Source organism: Pleurodeles waltl, chromosome 10 (assembly GCF_031143425.1).
Source record: "Pleurodeles waltl isolate 20211129_DDA chromosome 10, aPleWal1.hap1.20221129, whole genome shotgun sequence".
NCBI lineage: Eukaryota > Metazoa > Chordata > Amphibia > Caudata > Salamandridae > Pleurodeles > Pleurodeles waltl.
In genome coordinates this window covers 1,017,262,355-1,017,279,125 of record NC_090449.1, presented here as the reverse complement: position 1 = coordinate 1,017,279,125, position 16,771 = coordinate 1,017,262,355, and the positions used below count along the sequence as shown (strand labels likewise).

Sequence of the window (16,771 nt, the reverse complement as noted above, 5' to 3'; positions counted from 1 at the left end):
AACATGACAACGATGTATTATCTGAACAAACAGGGAGGAACACACTCCACACAGTTATGTCTCCTGGAACAGAGAATATGACATTGGGCGATTCACAACCACATTCGCCTAATAGCACAGTTTATTCCAGGGATTCAGAATCAGTTAGCAGACAATCTCTCTCGGGATCACCAACAGATCCACGAATGGGAGATTCACCCCCAAATACTAAACACTTACTTCCAAAGATGGGGAACACCACAAATAGACCTATTTGCAACAAAAGAAAACGCAAAATGCCAAAACTTCGCATCCAGGTACCCACAAGATCAATCTCAGGCCAATGCGTTATGGATGAGCTGGTCAGGGATATTTGCATACGCTTTTCCCCCTCTCCCACTCCTTCCGTATCTAGTAAACAAATTGAGTCAAAACAAACTCAAACTTATACTAATAGCACTAACCTGGGCAAGACAACCTTGGTACACAACACTACTAGACCTCTCAGTAGTGCCTCGTATCAAGCTTCCAAACAGACCAGATCTGTTAACTCAACACAAACAACAGATCAGGCATCCAAATCCAGCATCACTGAATCTAGCAATTTGGCTCCTGAAGTCTTAGAATTCGGACATCTAGACCTTACACAGGAATGTATGGAGGTCATAAAACAAGCAAGGAAACCAACCACAAGACATTGCTATGCAAATAAGTGAAAAAGATGTGTTTATTATTGCCATAATAATCAAATTCAACCATTACACGCATCTGCTCAAGACATTGTAAGCTACTTACTGCATTTACAAAAGTCAAAGCTAGCTTTTTCATCCATTAAAATACATCTTACTGCAATTTCAGCTTATCTGCAAATTACGCACTCAACTTCATTATTTAGGATCCCAGTCATAAAAGCATTTATGGAGGGCCTAAAGAGAATTATTCCACCAAGAGCGCCACCAGTACCTTCGTGGAACCTTAACATTGTCTTAACACGACTCATGGGTCCACCTTTTGAACCCATGCACTCATGTGAGATACAATATATTAACCCTGGAAAGTAGCGTTTCTCATTGCCATCACATCTCTAAGAAGAGTAAGTGAAATACAGGCATTTACCATACAAGAACCCTTTATTCAGATACACAAGCATAAAGTAGTTTTACGAACTAACCCAAAGTTCTTACCAAAAGTCATATCACCGTTTCACTTAAATCAAACAGTAGAACTACCAGTGTTCTTTTCAGAACCAGATTCTGTAGCCGAAAGAGCACTACATACATTAGACATCAAAAGAGCTTTAATGTACTACATTGATAGAACAAAACAAATACGAAAAACAAAACAACTGTTCGTTGCTTTTCAAAAACCTCATACAGGGAATCCAATATCCAAACAAGGCATTGCCAGATGGATAGTTAAATGTATTCAAACCTGTTATCTCAAAGCAAAAAGAGAACTGCCTCTAACACCAAAGGCACATTCAACTAGGAAGAAAGGTGCTACTATGGCCTTTCTAGGAAACATTCCAATGACTGAAATATGTAAGGCAGCCACATGGTCTACGCCTCATACATTCACCAAACATTACTGAGTGGATGTGTTAACAACACAACAAGCCACAGTAGGACAAGCAGTACTACGAACTTTATTTCAAACAACTTCAACTCCTACAGGCTGAGCCACCGCTTTGGGGGAGATAACTGCTTACTAGTCTATGCAAAGCATGTGTATCTGCAGCTACACATGCCATCGAACGGAAAATGTCACTTACCCAGTGTACATCTGTTCGTGGAATGAGATGCTGCAGATTCACATGCGCCCACCCACCTCCCCGGGAGTCTGTAGCCGTTTCAAAGTTGATCTTGAACATTTATAAATTTGTAAATATATTACTTTAAACCACATTATGTACATACATATTTACTCCATTGCATGAGCACTATTACTATAATACACAACTCCTACCTCTCCCTCTGCGGGGAAAACAATCTAAGATGGAGTCGACGCCCATGCGCAATGGAGCCGAAAGGGGAGGAGTCCCTCGATCTAGTGACTCGAAAAGACTTCTTCGAAGAAAAACAACTTGTAACACTCCGAGCCCAACACTAGATGGCGGGATGTGCAAAGCATGTGAATCTGCAGCGTCTCATGCCACGAACAGATGTACACTGGGTAAGTGACATTTTCCATATATATTGTGTAATGTGTAGCTGTAGATACACATTTAGTGCATACTTCTGCAAAGAATCGATCAATGCCAATTTAAGCGCCCCCAGACAAGGATAGGTAGAAGGCTGGACAACATTGGGACGCGTTTTTCCTCTAGGTCAGGGCTTATAGTGAGAGCAGCGAACTCTTTCGCAAATTTTGGGCAGATACGACAGGCAACTATGGGCTGATATTGCTCCATAGCGGGACCACCTTACGGAGGATTCAAAGGTAGAAGTGAAGAAAATCCTATTGGAGGGGGAGCGCACCTCGGCTGAGTTTATTGATTGCGCAATGGATATTGCTACCACTGCTTTTCGACAGCTAGCAGGTGGGGCAGTGTTCCGACTGCAAGGCTGGCTTAAGGCAACTTCAGTGCAAAATAAAGTATTGGACCTCCCATTTGATGGGGATGCTCTTTTCGGCAAACACATGGATGAAGCCTTGCAAGCGATTAAAAACTGATACAGATGCCGCCAGATACCAAAAGGAGACGCATGCTGCAGGACCTGCGACCTCTACAAACCCCCAGAGGGCTACCTGCCCACCGGAGAAGCAGGCACTCCCATGGACTGCGGTCCTGTCCACAAGAAGCTCCAAAAAGGACTCCGTAACCTCCCCGGATCCGCAAGTCCTGCCCACTCTGCATCCGATGCCCACGGCCCGTGTCCAGGTGTCCCACCAGTCCAGAGCAGGTTCCCAGGCAATTCCGACCTTGTGTCCACCGTGGGTTGGCCCCATCCTGGCCAATATGACGATGCCTGCGGCCTGAAACCAGACGACCCCACTGACCACAACTGGATCCGACGAAGATACTTGGCGCCTAAAAGTACCCCTGCACCCGCAGCCCCCAGGCAATGGGGAATCCGACCGATGTTCCAGCGACGTTCAGCAGGCAGATCGCCTTTGTCAACTTTTGAAATAGAAAATTGCTACTTAATTGTAAACTGATGTATCTGCTAAAACCAAAGTACATTTGATACATATGCTTGATACCTACTTTCAACTGTACATACCTACAACAAAGTTCTTCTGGTTCTAGTAATAAAATAACCAAATATATTTTTGCTATATAAAAACAATGCACCTGGAGTAAGTCATTGAGTATGTGTCTCATGTATTGCCTGTGTGTGTGTGTGTGTGTGTGTGTGTGTGTGTGTGTGTGTGTGTACAACAAATGCTTTGCACTACCCTCTGATAAGCCTAACTGTTTGACCACCCTACCACAAATGAGAGCATTAGTATGATCTACTTTACCCTCTGTTCAGCCTCTGGGGAACCCCTGGACTCTGTGCGTGCTATATCTCATTTTGATATAGTATATCAGAGCTAGCTTCCTACAGGGAGATGGCGGCTGCTGTACTTTGCAGCCCCCTACAAAATTAATAATGAAATGCCTGGTGGTGCGCCTGCCCCTTCTAGGGGCACCTCAAGAAAGAAAAATATAATTAAAAAACTCTAGGGTATTATGGGTGCAACTTGCATGGACCAGTGAATAAAAAATTGAGGGCTCCTGACACTTTCATTATTATTTTTTTTGTTAACTTTTGTTTTAAAGTGGGTACCCCAGTGGAACATATCCAAATGCTGGAAGCCATATGGGGAGCTGTAGTGGGTACCTTCGAGGGTAGGAGCCTGTTATTTTTTTAATTTTATTTTAAGTGGGTGCCCCAATGCACTCCCGGGCACCCACAGCAGCCTAAATCATTGAGGCAGGTGGGAGACCACCACAGCCCGAGGTGCTCCCCAGCCAACACAATTTATGGTGCCAGCAGGAGCTGGATCCTTTACTCTGCTCCTGTCTGGACAAGAGGAGCATTTTTCTCTGCTCCAGTCCGGCCAGGTCGGGGTCCACTGTAATAGACGTTTGATCTGACCCCGGGAGATATTGATGTACAGTTAGGGGAGGTGGCCCACACGTGCCGCTAACCAAAGTTTAAATCTCATCCCCCTGGGGATGGGGTCCCCAGGGCCGCCTTAAGGCTTGGGTTGTGGGCACACACCCCCTTCCCCAGTAATTAACATATCTGGCCTGGAGGATGGGTTCCGAGGCCTCAAGAAAGCTTGGGGAGAGGAACTGCACCCCTGAACCATCCCCCCTCCCCCATCCCCCAGTCAGTCAAATTGAAAGCACCAAACCCCTGGGCCCTATCCTATCTAGGGGGCTTAAATGATGACAAAGTTTGGTAAGTTGAGGAGGAAAATTTCTCTGAGGTTGAATGTGAAGGCCTCTTTTGGGTCAAAGAATAACTTCCAGTTCTGTCAAAACACTGAAATGTTAAGGAAATCACATAGATCTTGAAAATGAGGAAGCTGATTATTGCTTAGTTGATGGAGCTATCCAAACAGAGGTTGTCAATTAAAATAGTCTGATGGACACAGTAGTTGAGTCAAAATTGCATGCAGTAAGGGGCTGTTTAGCATTCCCTCACTTCCCACAGGGCCAAAATGCCAGGTTTCTAGGTCCACAAAAAAAAAATCAAAAGCATTAAAGGAATGCAGAAAGAAAGATGGATTTCCTACAGAGTGTAAAGTGAAAAATAAAATGTCAGTCTCTCACCTTTGACCTGTGTGTACTAAACGGAATTAATCTAAGGTGCCATTCAGTGCCCGATCCTTCCAAGTTTCAGCAATACAACATAAAGGTTGGAGCTTAGCTCATTCAAAATCTAACTGCCCAAATCAGTTTACAACAAAATAAATATAATTTAAAAAAGATCATAAACGAGATCTCATTTGAGATGGTATCCTGGACAAAAGACAATTGATCAGCTGAATTTGTTGTTCTTGCATTTAACCAATAGTCACACTCTGCTAGCCAGGCCCTGTGCCATTGCTCGGATCAAAAGGTATATGGAAATGTGGTACCCGTACAATTGGCAACAGCAGACTCCTGTAAGTCCCTAGTATTGAATAGGGCAAGGGGGGAATTCAAACTGCCTATAAGTCCCTAGTATATAATAGGGCAGGGAGGTTTAGAGCCCCAGTAGATTTCCTGCACTGGGGTGTGGACTGCTGTGTTGCCTGCTGTCATTTCTAAAGGCAGCCCTGCCTTGCAGACTGTCCACTAGGTGCTCCAGGGGTGAGGTGCCATGTAACTCTAAGCAAGGACATTATAAAATGTGTTTATATACCCTGATGAGAGAAAAACTGCCCATTTCATTCTCCCCCATTGTAGATACTTAGCTCCGTAGGCAAACATTGGAATATTTCATATAAGCATAAATATTGCTAGGAAGGTGCTAAATGTACCATACAAGGGCTCAAAACATTTGTACTGATAAATCCAACAATTCGCCACTGTTGAATTTATCATACCTAATACAGAAGAGATGTTAAAGGACTTTGTTTTCACTAAGCCAAATTCCAGCCTGCTAGTGGCCTTTCCTGATTAGCCAAGCTGCTTTGATGAGGTGATAACTGTTCTGCATAAAGGAGAGGCCCGGGAAAGGAATTTGCAGAGGATCTGGAGAAGAGTGTTAATGGAAATGAGCCACACCAGTAGGTTGGTATTAGCCAGGTCTTTCTCTGCTGGAAATAAATCATCCATCTTGGGTTTTAAAGTGATTTGCTTTGTGGGACAAGAAAATGCCACATTTTGGAGGAAGCTGTCATGCTTTTGGCTGGCACTCTGTATCTCATTGGACAGGGGTGAACCGCCAACCCTCCCCCCCCCCCCCCCCCCACCCCCCACCAACCTGCTTTTGGCCAGTGATGATAGAATAAATATCGGAATCTGAGAGCTGCATAGGAACTCAGATCTGCTGCCACAAAGAGAAGGACTGCCCTGCTGGGACTCTGGCCTGCAAGCCAAAGTACTGCACACTAGGGACTGCTCCTTTTGCACACTAAAACAATGGTAAGCAATTTGCCTTGCTTCTAAAAGGACTAAGGAGTGGGCTCCCTGAAAGCGACCGGTTAACAGAGCTTGCCTGCACCAACTATCACAAAAGTCCTCAGCCTGGAGTGCATCCAGTGAGCGTTAAAGGATGTGGCCAGGAGCATTGTGGGAATTGTGGTCCAAACTCCCAAGGACCATCTCAGAACGTATAGACCCTTGGATCTGTGTTTGGGACACATTGAACGCTAAAGAGGAATTTCAGGTTGACGTTCCAGAAGTTTGGAGTAACTTTTGGGGCAAACTCCATAAGGTGACCGACACGTCAATGAGAGTTAAGCCGCTGCCACCAAACCCAGAATCTGCCCTGAATTTCAAGTTCGTCATACTGAAGCTCCGGGACATTTTTTTCCCGTCGACGAGACTTCCAGGATTTGGCCGGGGCTTTGCAGAAACTCAAGTAGATTACGTTGCATTGGATCCCAGCCTGACGAGGAGCCTCGTTCGATGACGGGAGAAAAAGCTTCAGAAAAGTGATTAACTCAGAAGGTAAAACTTTGACCAAGGCCTCCCGCTTTGTGTATCCGAGCAGGGCTCCATCGCAGTCGTCCTCAAATTGTGACTTAGTCCCAGTCTACAGTGACCAGATGTCCCCGGTTGTCGCTATTGATTTCCAAGCACTAGAAAGCAATTTTTTTAATTTAATCTTTAAAAATGCATATCTCTGGTTCTCTATGTTGGAAGTTTGTCATTTGGATGTCTTTTTAAAGATAAACATAGTTCCTATTTTTATAAAATGGTGTGGTATTTTTGTTACTCCAGTATTGGATCATTCATAGATTCACATGCTTGAATACTTCCCATCGTCAAGATGGGAGTCCCCGGTGGAATATAAAACCAGGCCTGAAGATTTATGCACACAATACATGAACTAGGCCTCAATAAAATAACCCATCATAGTCATTTTGTAAAATAGACCCAAACTCAAACTTAAACCAATCAGATTGCCTCACCCCTCTAGAACCTCCTGTGAGGAGCTGCCTTCCCTCAAATTTTCCACTGCACGTTGTGCTGAGGAGTCTCCTTTGAGCTCTGCTCAAAATTTGCTGTCGGAAGACCTGTTTCTACAGTTTATTTTTAACATTTCTATCTATTCTGGTGATTCAAATTGGCTGCCATGTCAGAGAGACCAAAGAAAAGCCTTTTTCAGATCCTCTGCCTCATGTTTAAAGAAAAGGTTATATGTGGAGGATCCACATGAGTGTATTTACTGCCTGTACTCCAGCCACAAGACGCCTTCTGTTGTGGCTACAAAGAGGTAAGACTGGACACTCTGCCTCTGATGAGGACAGTGCCTCTTCTTCTATTTCTGCCCCTAAAACACCTCTGAAAAGAAAACAGGAAAGTTCTGAGGTACCAGAGCCACCTGGAAAAATGGTGCAAAAGTCACCAAAGGGTCATGGCTCTCCACAGAAGAAGAAAATGGGTACAGAATCCCTCAAAAAAGCAAAGAAAACTGCTTCAGAACCAGCCACTGCTCCTCCTAAAGTGCTTCACAGATTTAAGATGCCTAGCTCAGCACAGTCGAAGATGCCATTGTCGTCAATACCCTCGTCGACGACTGTTTCATTGGTGACGCTGGTGGTGGTAACCATCTCCATGTCGACGGCAGCGGCTGCAGGATCTTCGTCGACGACATTATCATCCTTGTGGACGGGGTGCCCCATCTCGTCAACGCTTTTCTCGCGGACGACACTCCCGGCGACAACACTCCCTGTCGACGATGGCGATGATGATGATGAGGACTCGGATCAAGATACAATGTTTGGAGTAGCTAGAAGTCCTTCACAGCTACACGTAAAATGCCAAGAGTACTCAGACGACAATTCATATTATGGCCAGCAGTATTATGACCCAGTACCACAACAGCAGGGAACAGTATCTCTGCCCTCCGGTCTAGTGTCCGAGCTCCAGGCTATGCTGGCGGACTACAGAGAACGCTTCTACCCTCAGCCGGGGAAGGATCCCACGCCATCAGTTTCTGCTCCAGCTACTCTGGCACCTCTGCCACTAATGCCTCTTCAGGTTCCACAGAGTCCTCAGGTCCAGGCCTCTTCTGATGAAGCGGCAGAGGGAAGGGGATGTTCTTTCCGACCAAGACGAATGGGATGAGTATGTTCTCCCGGCACCCCCTTCACCGGAGCCGTTAGCAGTCGAATCTCCTCTTGAGGATATTGGCTCTTTCCATAACCTCTTAGAGAAAGCTCCAACGAGTTTTGAGCTGCAGTTGCCATCTATGCAGCAGGACTATTTTCTATATGATTTTAAAGAGCTGCACGGAAAATTGGTCAGGGCTATACCGATCATTGACCATGTCTGGAATCAAGGGCTGAAGATAATTAAAAACCCAGCTACAGTGCCAGAGGTGTTACCAACGCTGTACAAAAAGTATAAGGCAACAGAGGACGCTCCTGTGTGCCTGGTGGGTCACCCAAAACCAGACTCAGTGGTTTCCCAGGCTGCCCAGAGACGATCCAAGAACCCTTCAGCACCTTTATCGGCTCCTCCTGATAAGGACGGAAGGCGCCTGGACAATATCGGGAAGAGGTTCTCTTCTATGTCGGCAATTGTAGTCCGTGCTGCAAATTCCTTGGCGGTACTGGGCAGATACAACAGACAGCTGTGTCTGACATCTCCCACTCTGTAGAGGATCGTTCAGATTCCAGCAAGTCGGAAGCTAAGAAGATCATTATGGAGGGTCAACGAACCTCTACAGAGGTGATTGACTGCGCCCTGGATATTGCGGCCGTGGGATTTCGGCTTCTGGCTGGTTCAGCTGTCTTAAGGCGCCAGGGATGGCTTAAAGCCACTAATTTCAGGCCGGATGTCCAAACAAAGATCCTAGAATTCACTTGCAGGCCTCCCGAAACTCCACCTTCCCGGGAGCATCTACGTCTTCTCCTCCTAGAGATAGAGGGCATGTTGTCCAAAGGGGCGATAGAGATAGTCCTCTCTTCGCAGCGAGGAAGAGGTTTTTATTCTCCATTCTTCCTCATCAGAAAGAAGTCCCGTTTGTGGAGGCCCATCCTGGTTCTGAGGCAGCTCAACAAATATCTCAAAAAGCAATCCTTTCGTATGGTAACTTTGAAGGATGTACCACATCTTCTCAACAGAGGCGATTTCATGGCTTCCCTAGATCTGCAGGATGCGTATTTCCACGTACCAATTCACCCCAAACACAGAAAATTTCTGAGATTCATGGTAGCTGGCCAGTACTTTCAATTCAGAGTGCTACCCTTCGGACTCAAATCTGCAACCCCGGATTTTCACAAAATGCTTAGCCCCAGTTGCTGCATATCAGAGACGTCTCAAGCACCAGGTATTCCCATATCTGGCCGATTGGTTGCTAAAGGCTCCGAGCATCTCTGTCCTACGTCGCTCCCTCAGGACCACGTTACGTCTCTTCCAGCAACTAGGTCTCACTCTCAACAGAGACAAGTCACAGCTTCATCCTACCAGAAGGGTAGTGTTTCTGGGTGCTATACTGGACACGACTCTTGTAAAAGCCTTTCCTGCAGAAGAAAGTCAACTCAGGCTTTTGACCCTGGCAGATTCGAAGAAAAAAGTCTCTTTCAGTTCAGAGTTTCAAATCATTACTGGGGATTATGTCCTCCTGTATCAACCTAGTTCCGCACTGTCGTCTTCAGGTGCGCCCTCTTCAGGAAGAGCTCGACAAACAGTGGAAGCAGGCGCAAGGGTCCTTTGGGGACATCATTCACATAACATCAAGGATGGTCGACTCCCTCCAGTGGTCGTCAATGCCTGAAAACATTTCAGTGGGTCTGGAGTTCCTGAATCAAAGCCCCCCGTTTACGATCACGACGGATGCTTCGATGGAGGGGTGGGGAGCATGTCTCCAAGATCTGCAAGTCAGTGGCAAGTGGCCCCATTCTCATGCGAAGCTACACATCAACCTCCTCGAACTCGGAGCTGTGTACCTTGCACTACAAGCTTTTCAGCCGAGTATCCGAGGTTCGTCAGTGCTTGTCCGGACGGATAATACGACCACTATGCACTACATAAACAAACAAGGCGGAACTCGGTCTCACTTGCTTTTCACAGAAGCTCAACTCATCTGCACCTGGTGCATTCAGAATTCAGTGCACATACGGGAAGAACATCTCCCGGGAGTCAGCAACCCCACAGCAGATTCCCTAAGCACATCTTCACACGAGCGGGAGCTGAACCAGACAATGCTGGATGCAGTCTTCCGCAGGTGGAGGACACCGAACTTGGACCTCTTTGCGACATCTCAGAATGCGAAATGCCAGTTTTATGCAAGCTGGCATTCCCAGCCAGGGTCGTGGGGAAATGCCCTTTCGATAGCATGGTCAGGGATTTATGCTTACGCCTTTCCTCCGATACCCCTTCTTCCACAGGTCATCAGCAAGAGCAAATCAGAGCCCTGCCAGATAATTCTAATTGCTCCAGCCTGGCCACGTCAACTGTGGAACACAGAGCTTCTGTTGCTGTCTTCGTGTCCTCCCATCAGGTTAGCACCCATACCGGACCTGCTCACCATCAGCCACGGCCAAGTGAGGCATCCGGATCCCAAGCATCTCAGATTATGTGCATGGCTCCTGAGTTCAATTAATTCGGCCATCTATATATTCCCATTGACTGTCAAACAGTTTTAGCTAAAGCATGTGCAGATAGTACCAGTAAGACGTATACCTTAAAATGGAAGCGGTTTTGTTTATGGTGTACTGCGAATAACATTCATCTGCTCCAGAACAGGTCTTGCCGTACCTTCTCCGCCCGGCGAAGTCTGGTCTCGCCCATGCATCCATTAAGGTCCACTTAGCTGCTATCTCCAGATATAGACGACTATCCAAAGGCCCGTCCCTCTGGTCTCATTGACTTATAAAGCAGTGAAGGGGTTATTCCGATCCTTTCCTTCAGCCAAACGACCTCCTCCGTCTTGGCAACTGAATACAGTCCTGAGTCAGTTGATGAAGGAACCATTGGAACCTATTCATAAATCAGACATTAAGGCGGTCATTCTGACCATGCGGTCACCGCCATTTGGCCGCTCCGCGGTCAAAAGACCGCGGAGGCCATTTTGGCTTTCCCGCTGGGCCGGCGGGCGCCCGCCAAAGGAGCGCCCGCCGGCCCAGCGGGAAAGTCCCTGCAACATAGAAGCCGGCTCCGAATGGAGCCGGTGGTGTTGCAGGGGTGCGACGGGTGCAGTTGCACCCGTCGCGATTTTCACTGTCTGCTCTGCAGACAGTGAAAATCATGCTGGGGCCCTGTTAGGGGGCCCCACGACACCCATTCCCGCCATCCTGTTCCTGGCGGTAAAAACCGCCAGAAACAGGGTGGCGGGAAGAGGGTCGGAATCAGGAGATTCAGCCCAGACAGGGGAAATCCGGCGGGAAACCGCCGGATCCCCTTTTCTGACCGCGGCTTCACCGCCGCGGTCAGAATGGGCAGGGAAGCACCACCAGCCTGTTGGCGGTGCTTCCGTGGTCATCCACCCTGGCGGTCGATGACCGCCAGGGTTGGAATGACCCCCATAGTATCTTACCTGGAAGGTAGCACTCCTCTTAGCGTTAACATCCGCTCGCAGAGTAAGCGAGATTCAAGCCTTTACCATCCAAGAGTCTTGAAGATCTACAGACGATACAATCATCCTACGGACAAACCCGGAATTTATTCCAAAAGTGCCAACTGATTTCCACATCAACAAGCAAGTAGTGCTAAAGACTTTCTTTCCGCGGCCTCAGACTGGGGCAGAAAGATCGCTGCATTCCTTGGACGTCAAACGATGCCTTACATTTTATTTGCAGCGAACATCCTTAATCAGAAAGTCCAGTCAGCTGTTTGTGGCATTTAGTGCGCCCAGGAAAGGGCTTTCTGTTTCTAAAAAAAACATCTCTAGATGGATTTCTAGTGCCATAGCCTTTTGCCACCAGAAAGCTGGTCGACCTCTGGACACTAAAGTTCATGCACATTCTACCCAAGCAGTGTCCACTTCTTGTGCCCTCTTCTCTGGGGTATCCCTTCCAGACATCTGTCGTGCAGCCACGTGGAGGACAGCACACGCCTTCACAAAGCATTACTGCCTCTACGCTGAGACGCTCTATGATGCCGCAGTGGGTCAAGCAGTTCTTAGATGTTTGTTCAGATAAGGTGAGCGGTTTGTTTCCCTCCATCCGCTTCTGATTTAATCATCTGTTTGTTAGTAACGTACCTTTCTTGCATACTCATATGTTTTAAAGCATTATTTTATTGTGTTGCATGTAACTGTCTAATGACAATGTTTTATAATGATTGGGATAAACAGTTTTTCTTGATACAGAAAATGTCTTACTAACTGCTTGCTACTCTTATTCAAGCATGTGAATCTATGAAAGTTCCAGTACTGGAGTAAGAAATAAGTTACTTACCTGTAACTGTAGTTCTCCAGTATTGGACACTTTCATAGATTCACATGCGGCCCGCCCGCCTCCCCGGAGGAGCTCACCTTCTCTGTTCTGGGTTATTTCATCACTTGTGCTCGGAAAATCTGAGGGAAGGCAGCTCTTCACAGGAGGTTCTAGAGGGGTGAGGCAATCTGATTGGTTCAAGTTTGAGTTTGAGTCTATTTTTACAAAACGACTATGATGGGTTATTGTATTGAGGCCTAGTTCATGTATTGTGTGCATACATCTTCAGGCCTGGTTTTATATTCCACCGGGGACTCCCATCTCAACGACAGGGAAATATTCAAGCATGTGAATCTACGAAAGTGTCCAATACTGTAGAACTACAGTTACAGGTAAGTAACGTATTTCTTGTGCATTATCTCTTACTTATTTACTGTATTGGTGTATTTAAATGCTTTACATACCTGTCTCCCAAGTTAAGCCTGCCTGCTCATTGCCAAGCTACCAGAGCTTGAGCCAGGGGCTAATGTTTTGAGATGGCTGGACCTAACATTGGGTTGGTGGCCTTATTGCTGGTGGTAGGTGTGTACTTAACTCTACTAATAATCCACCTTCCAACAAATAGAATTAGGTTTTGCAAGCAAGACTCTGTGTAGAGCCTACTTCTAGTGAGATAATGACAATATTACAATGATGAGAAAGCAGACCTGGGGATGATGTGATTCTGTTTAGATGAAAGGCTGTCGCAAAACAGAGTCAGTTTTACATTAAAACAACATATCAGTCATAGTACATCAAGACTAGTAATTTCAGATTTCTGGTATTTACATTTAATTAAGAAGTTTGTTGATATTGCAAAATATTATTTTTCTGTTTCAGATCTACTATTTCTTGTGGGCCTCACCTCCTCTGTGTGCATAGTGTCGGAAATTATAAAGAAGCTAGAAAGGAGCAAGGAAGGCATCCAGAGACAGAGCTCTACTCCCACCTCCTTTCTCGATGTATGATGCATATTGCATTTATTAATTCACAAATTTAAAACTGAGTTCAGAGGATATTAGACAAACCCCCAACACAAAACACTGTCAGAATCCAGAGGGATGTGGAAAGCTTCTGGGGGACAGTTGACAAGTTCTCATAATTTCCTCACGTTTGGTTCTACTGAAAGAGGAACATGTTTCTGGAGCACCAAGTGTTCCAGGCTTTCATCTGGGATGGACAGATGAACGTTCACTGGCCTGCCCCAATTTAAAGGAACATTTTAACAAGTGCGGGTGTGGGATTGGAAACTTGATATTTTGAAGAAGTGAGAGAATGGTTCTTTTTGTACAAGCAGAAATTGATAATGGAAAGACACTTTGCACCTTCTGCCAAGAAGAATTGTAATTATATATCTATCTTGAATAGATCTGAGGTTTCTGGAGTCACAGACCCCCTCACGTATTTTGTATTAAAATGTGGGCTTTTTCCCCTGTAAGAAGTTACCCTTATACGAGCATTTTGGGGGTCTTCCAAAGATGTAGTTTGTGACCCAGTTCGAAAACCTCTGGGATAGGATAATCTATAAGCTGTTGTTTTTATTTGCAATATATATTTTATTTCTTTTCTTTTTGGTGGAAGAACCTGTGTATCAGTGACATACATAATTGTGCAGTTCCTGAAAGCATTCCATTTGAATCAGAAAGGCGACGGTATGAAGCGGCTAGTTGCTCAACCACTGGAGGCTTGAGGTGGACAGTTGTTCACCCACTGTATTTATTTTCCTAATCATGTGATGTAAACATAGTGATGGGTGTGCTATCAGTTTTTCGCTCTAAATGCGACCATTGTTTGACCATAATTTATTCCACTTTTGTGTATCAAGGAGGATAGAAGAGGACTGGATGATTAAAAGGAAATTGAGTAGTTATTTTTCTGCATATCTTAAATTTGGGAAGAATATACCCTTTTCCTATCAGCACTTAATATCATCCATGACAGGCAGTAGATCTACAGGCATTCTTTTTTAATTTCAGTTTAAGAGTTGAGTAGCTTGTTGGAAAACGAAGACTCTAGTATTTTTCCAGTTTTTATGATCAAAGAGTTTATGATTTGGAGCAGAAGTTCTAAAATATGCTCCTGCAGTCTGACATGATTCATATTTTTTCTTACACTGCTGAGCCTTCTTCATTTGCATTATTACTGTATATTGTATCAAATTAACTTACAGACCTTAAAAACTATATAGTCCACATTACCTCAAATTAGTGAAATTGATATGTATTGCATCTGAAGTAAGACTGTACATTTGAGTCACTTACAGCGAGCTTTTCATGTGTAGCTTTCTGGTCTGATCTCATTCCATTTAGGCTCGCATTTGGAAAACCATGTGCAAAGAATTAGATGTGTAAGTCCAGTTCTTCATGGAAAGGAGTCCACCTCCTAAACCTACCCCTAGAAATGCCACTGCCTAAACTGGCTTGAGGCACAGTGTCTCGGGCATTGTTGGAAAACGCCCACTGCAGCAGTCATTACAAAACCAGATTATCAGATAGGCATAGGGTACTTGTGTCCAGTGCTTTCTATCCAGAACCTTCACAGACTGTGCTGTCCAACTCAAATGCCTCAAAAAAGAAGCTGCTGAATGAAGATGGGGGTAGATTTATTGAGCAACACTGGAGAGGTGTAGGCATTTCTTTTTCTTTTTCCAATGTTTTAAATACTACTTGTTCTGTGGTCAAATATCCTTCTAGCACTCTTTTTGTGAGTGTTTTCACCTTGCACAAATGTTTGTACATGCATATTCTTTGCAAAAATATTTGTCACAATGATTAAATTCCCTTTTCTATATTGCCGTTTGAGTTAAACATGCATTTCCATTTCCTGCTGCTTTTAGTTTGCAAGTATAAGAAATGTTGTTTATAATTTCCCTATGCCGACATTTGTCAAATTATCTAGAACATGAACCTTTAAAACTTGTTACACTGCTTAATCCAAAACGATGTTACCAGTTATAGTGGTATTTATTGATATGTTTTTACACATATTACTTATGCTGTATTACAGGTTGTTCGTTATCTAAAGTATGTCTGATATCTTGTGCTGAGTGATTGGTACAAAGTTAATATTTCTGATATTTTACACAAAATAGTATACTGCATCTATTTTGTGTGTATGTATACATATATATATATATATATATGTGTGTGTGTGTGTATTTCAGAAATTGTATCAAATGGGTTGAATCGCACTGATGGTTCAATGATTATTAGATGGCATTTCGACTTTCCTTCACTCATCAGGACAGCACAGTCTTTTTAAGATGTCTCGCTGGTGTCTGTGTTGTATATATGGAATATAATTTCTTTGTTTTTATTGTGTTTCTGTTTTTAGTGCTACATCCTATTCCTAATCTCTCTTCAGTGGTTCATCACTTTTGATTGACGGACATCTTCCTAGTCTTGGATTCTCTTAATACAGTATTTATTTCAGTGTTTCAAAATGATGACCAGACTTAGGAACCACTTAAATTTTTTGCAACACTTATTTGTATAACATGGCACGATGTTAGTTCCTGTCTGGCTGAGTATTGTAAAATAGTTTTCTCTCTTCCCCCACCATTCCAAAAATAGATATTGGTTTACTATGCGAAGGATAAGGCAGCGCCAGGGACCAAAAAATGCTTTATGATTCATGTCAACTTCAATTTCTGCTACCTGTATGTATAGCTTTCCTGATTGGATTCTGACATACTTTTGCTATCAATATACATTTTGAACGATATATTTGCTACTAGTTCCTTTTGTTAAACAGAAGTCAGTGAAACATTTTGATGAAAATTGTGTGTGTGTTCAGAAACTGCCTCAATTTGGCTTTAATGTTCAGCTGAAACCCAGCCCACAAAATTCCCTTTCAGGTGGATTCTGAGTTTGAAAGGGAATTGTACACAAAGAAGTGCACGTTATTTTAGAAATGGGTATTCCTTGATTTAAAGCCCTAAATTAGACAGGAGTTTTGTACCTAGTTTTCTGTACAGTTAATCATTCGGGTAACTGCAGTAGGCTTTGGAAAGATTATTTCAGATGGCCATTTAGTTTTTCTTTAAAACTGTGTTGGCTCCTGTTTGCCCTCTTTCTTTATGAGCTTTGGGGTCAAGGAAATCGTATTCTGGGGTTCCTCCAGGTTGCCTTTAATTTTGACTGTTTTACTTTCTCTAAAGCAGTGGCTGTACCTTAACGGAGTTTCAAAAGAATGGAGAATCCCTTTAACACCAAAGGAAAATAGAGAAATTATCTCTTCCTTTTAGGGATCAATTTATAAATGATATAGCGAGTCCACT

General features: G+C 44.3%; 1 protein-coding gene across 3 annotated transcripts in view; it reads left to right on the top strand.

Moving 5' to 3' along the window:
• ATP2C1 (ATPase secretory pathway Ca2+ transporting 1) overlaps positions 1 to 16,215 on the top strand; it is a 472,867-nt gene extending 456,652 nt beyond the window's left edge. For all 3 annotated transcript variants that reach the window (XM_069211924.1, XM_069211925.1, XM_069211926.1), the window contains one exon: positions 13,333 to 16,215. In XM_069211924.1, the coding sequence (XP_069068025.1) occupies positions 13,333 to 13,460 (128 nt within the window). In that variant the 3' untranslated portion in view covers positions 13,461 to 16,215. The remainder of the gene's footprint in view (positions 1 to 13,332) is intronic.
• The last annotated feature ends 556 nt before the right edge of the window (positions 16,216 to 16,771 follow it).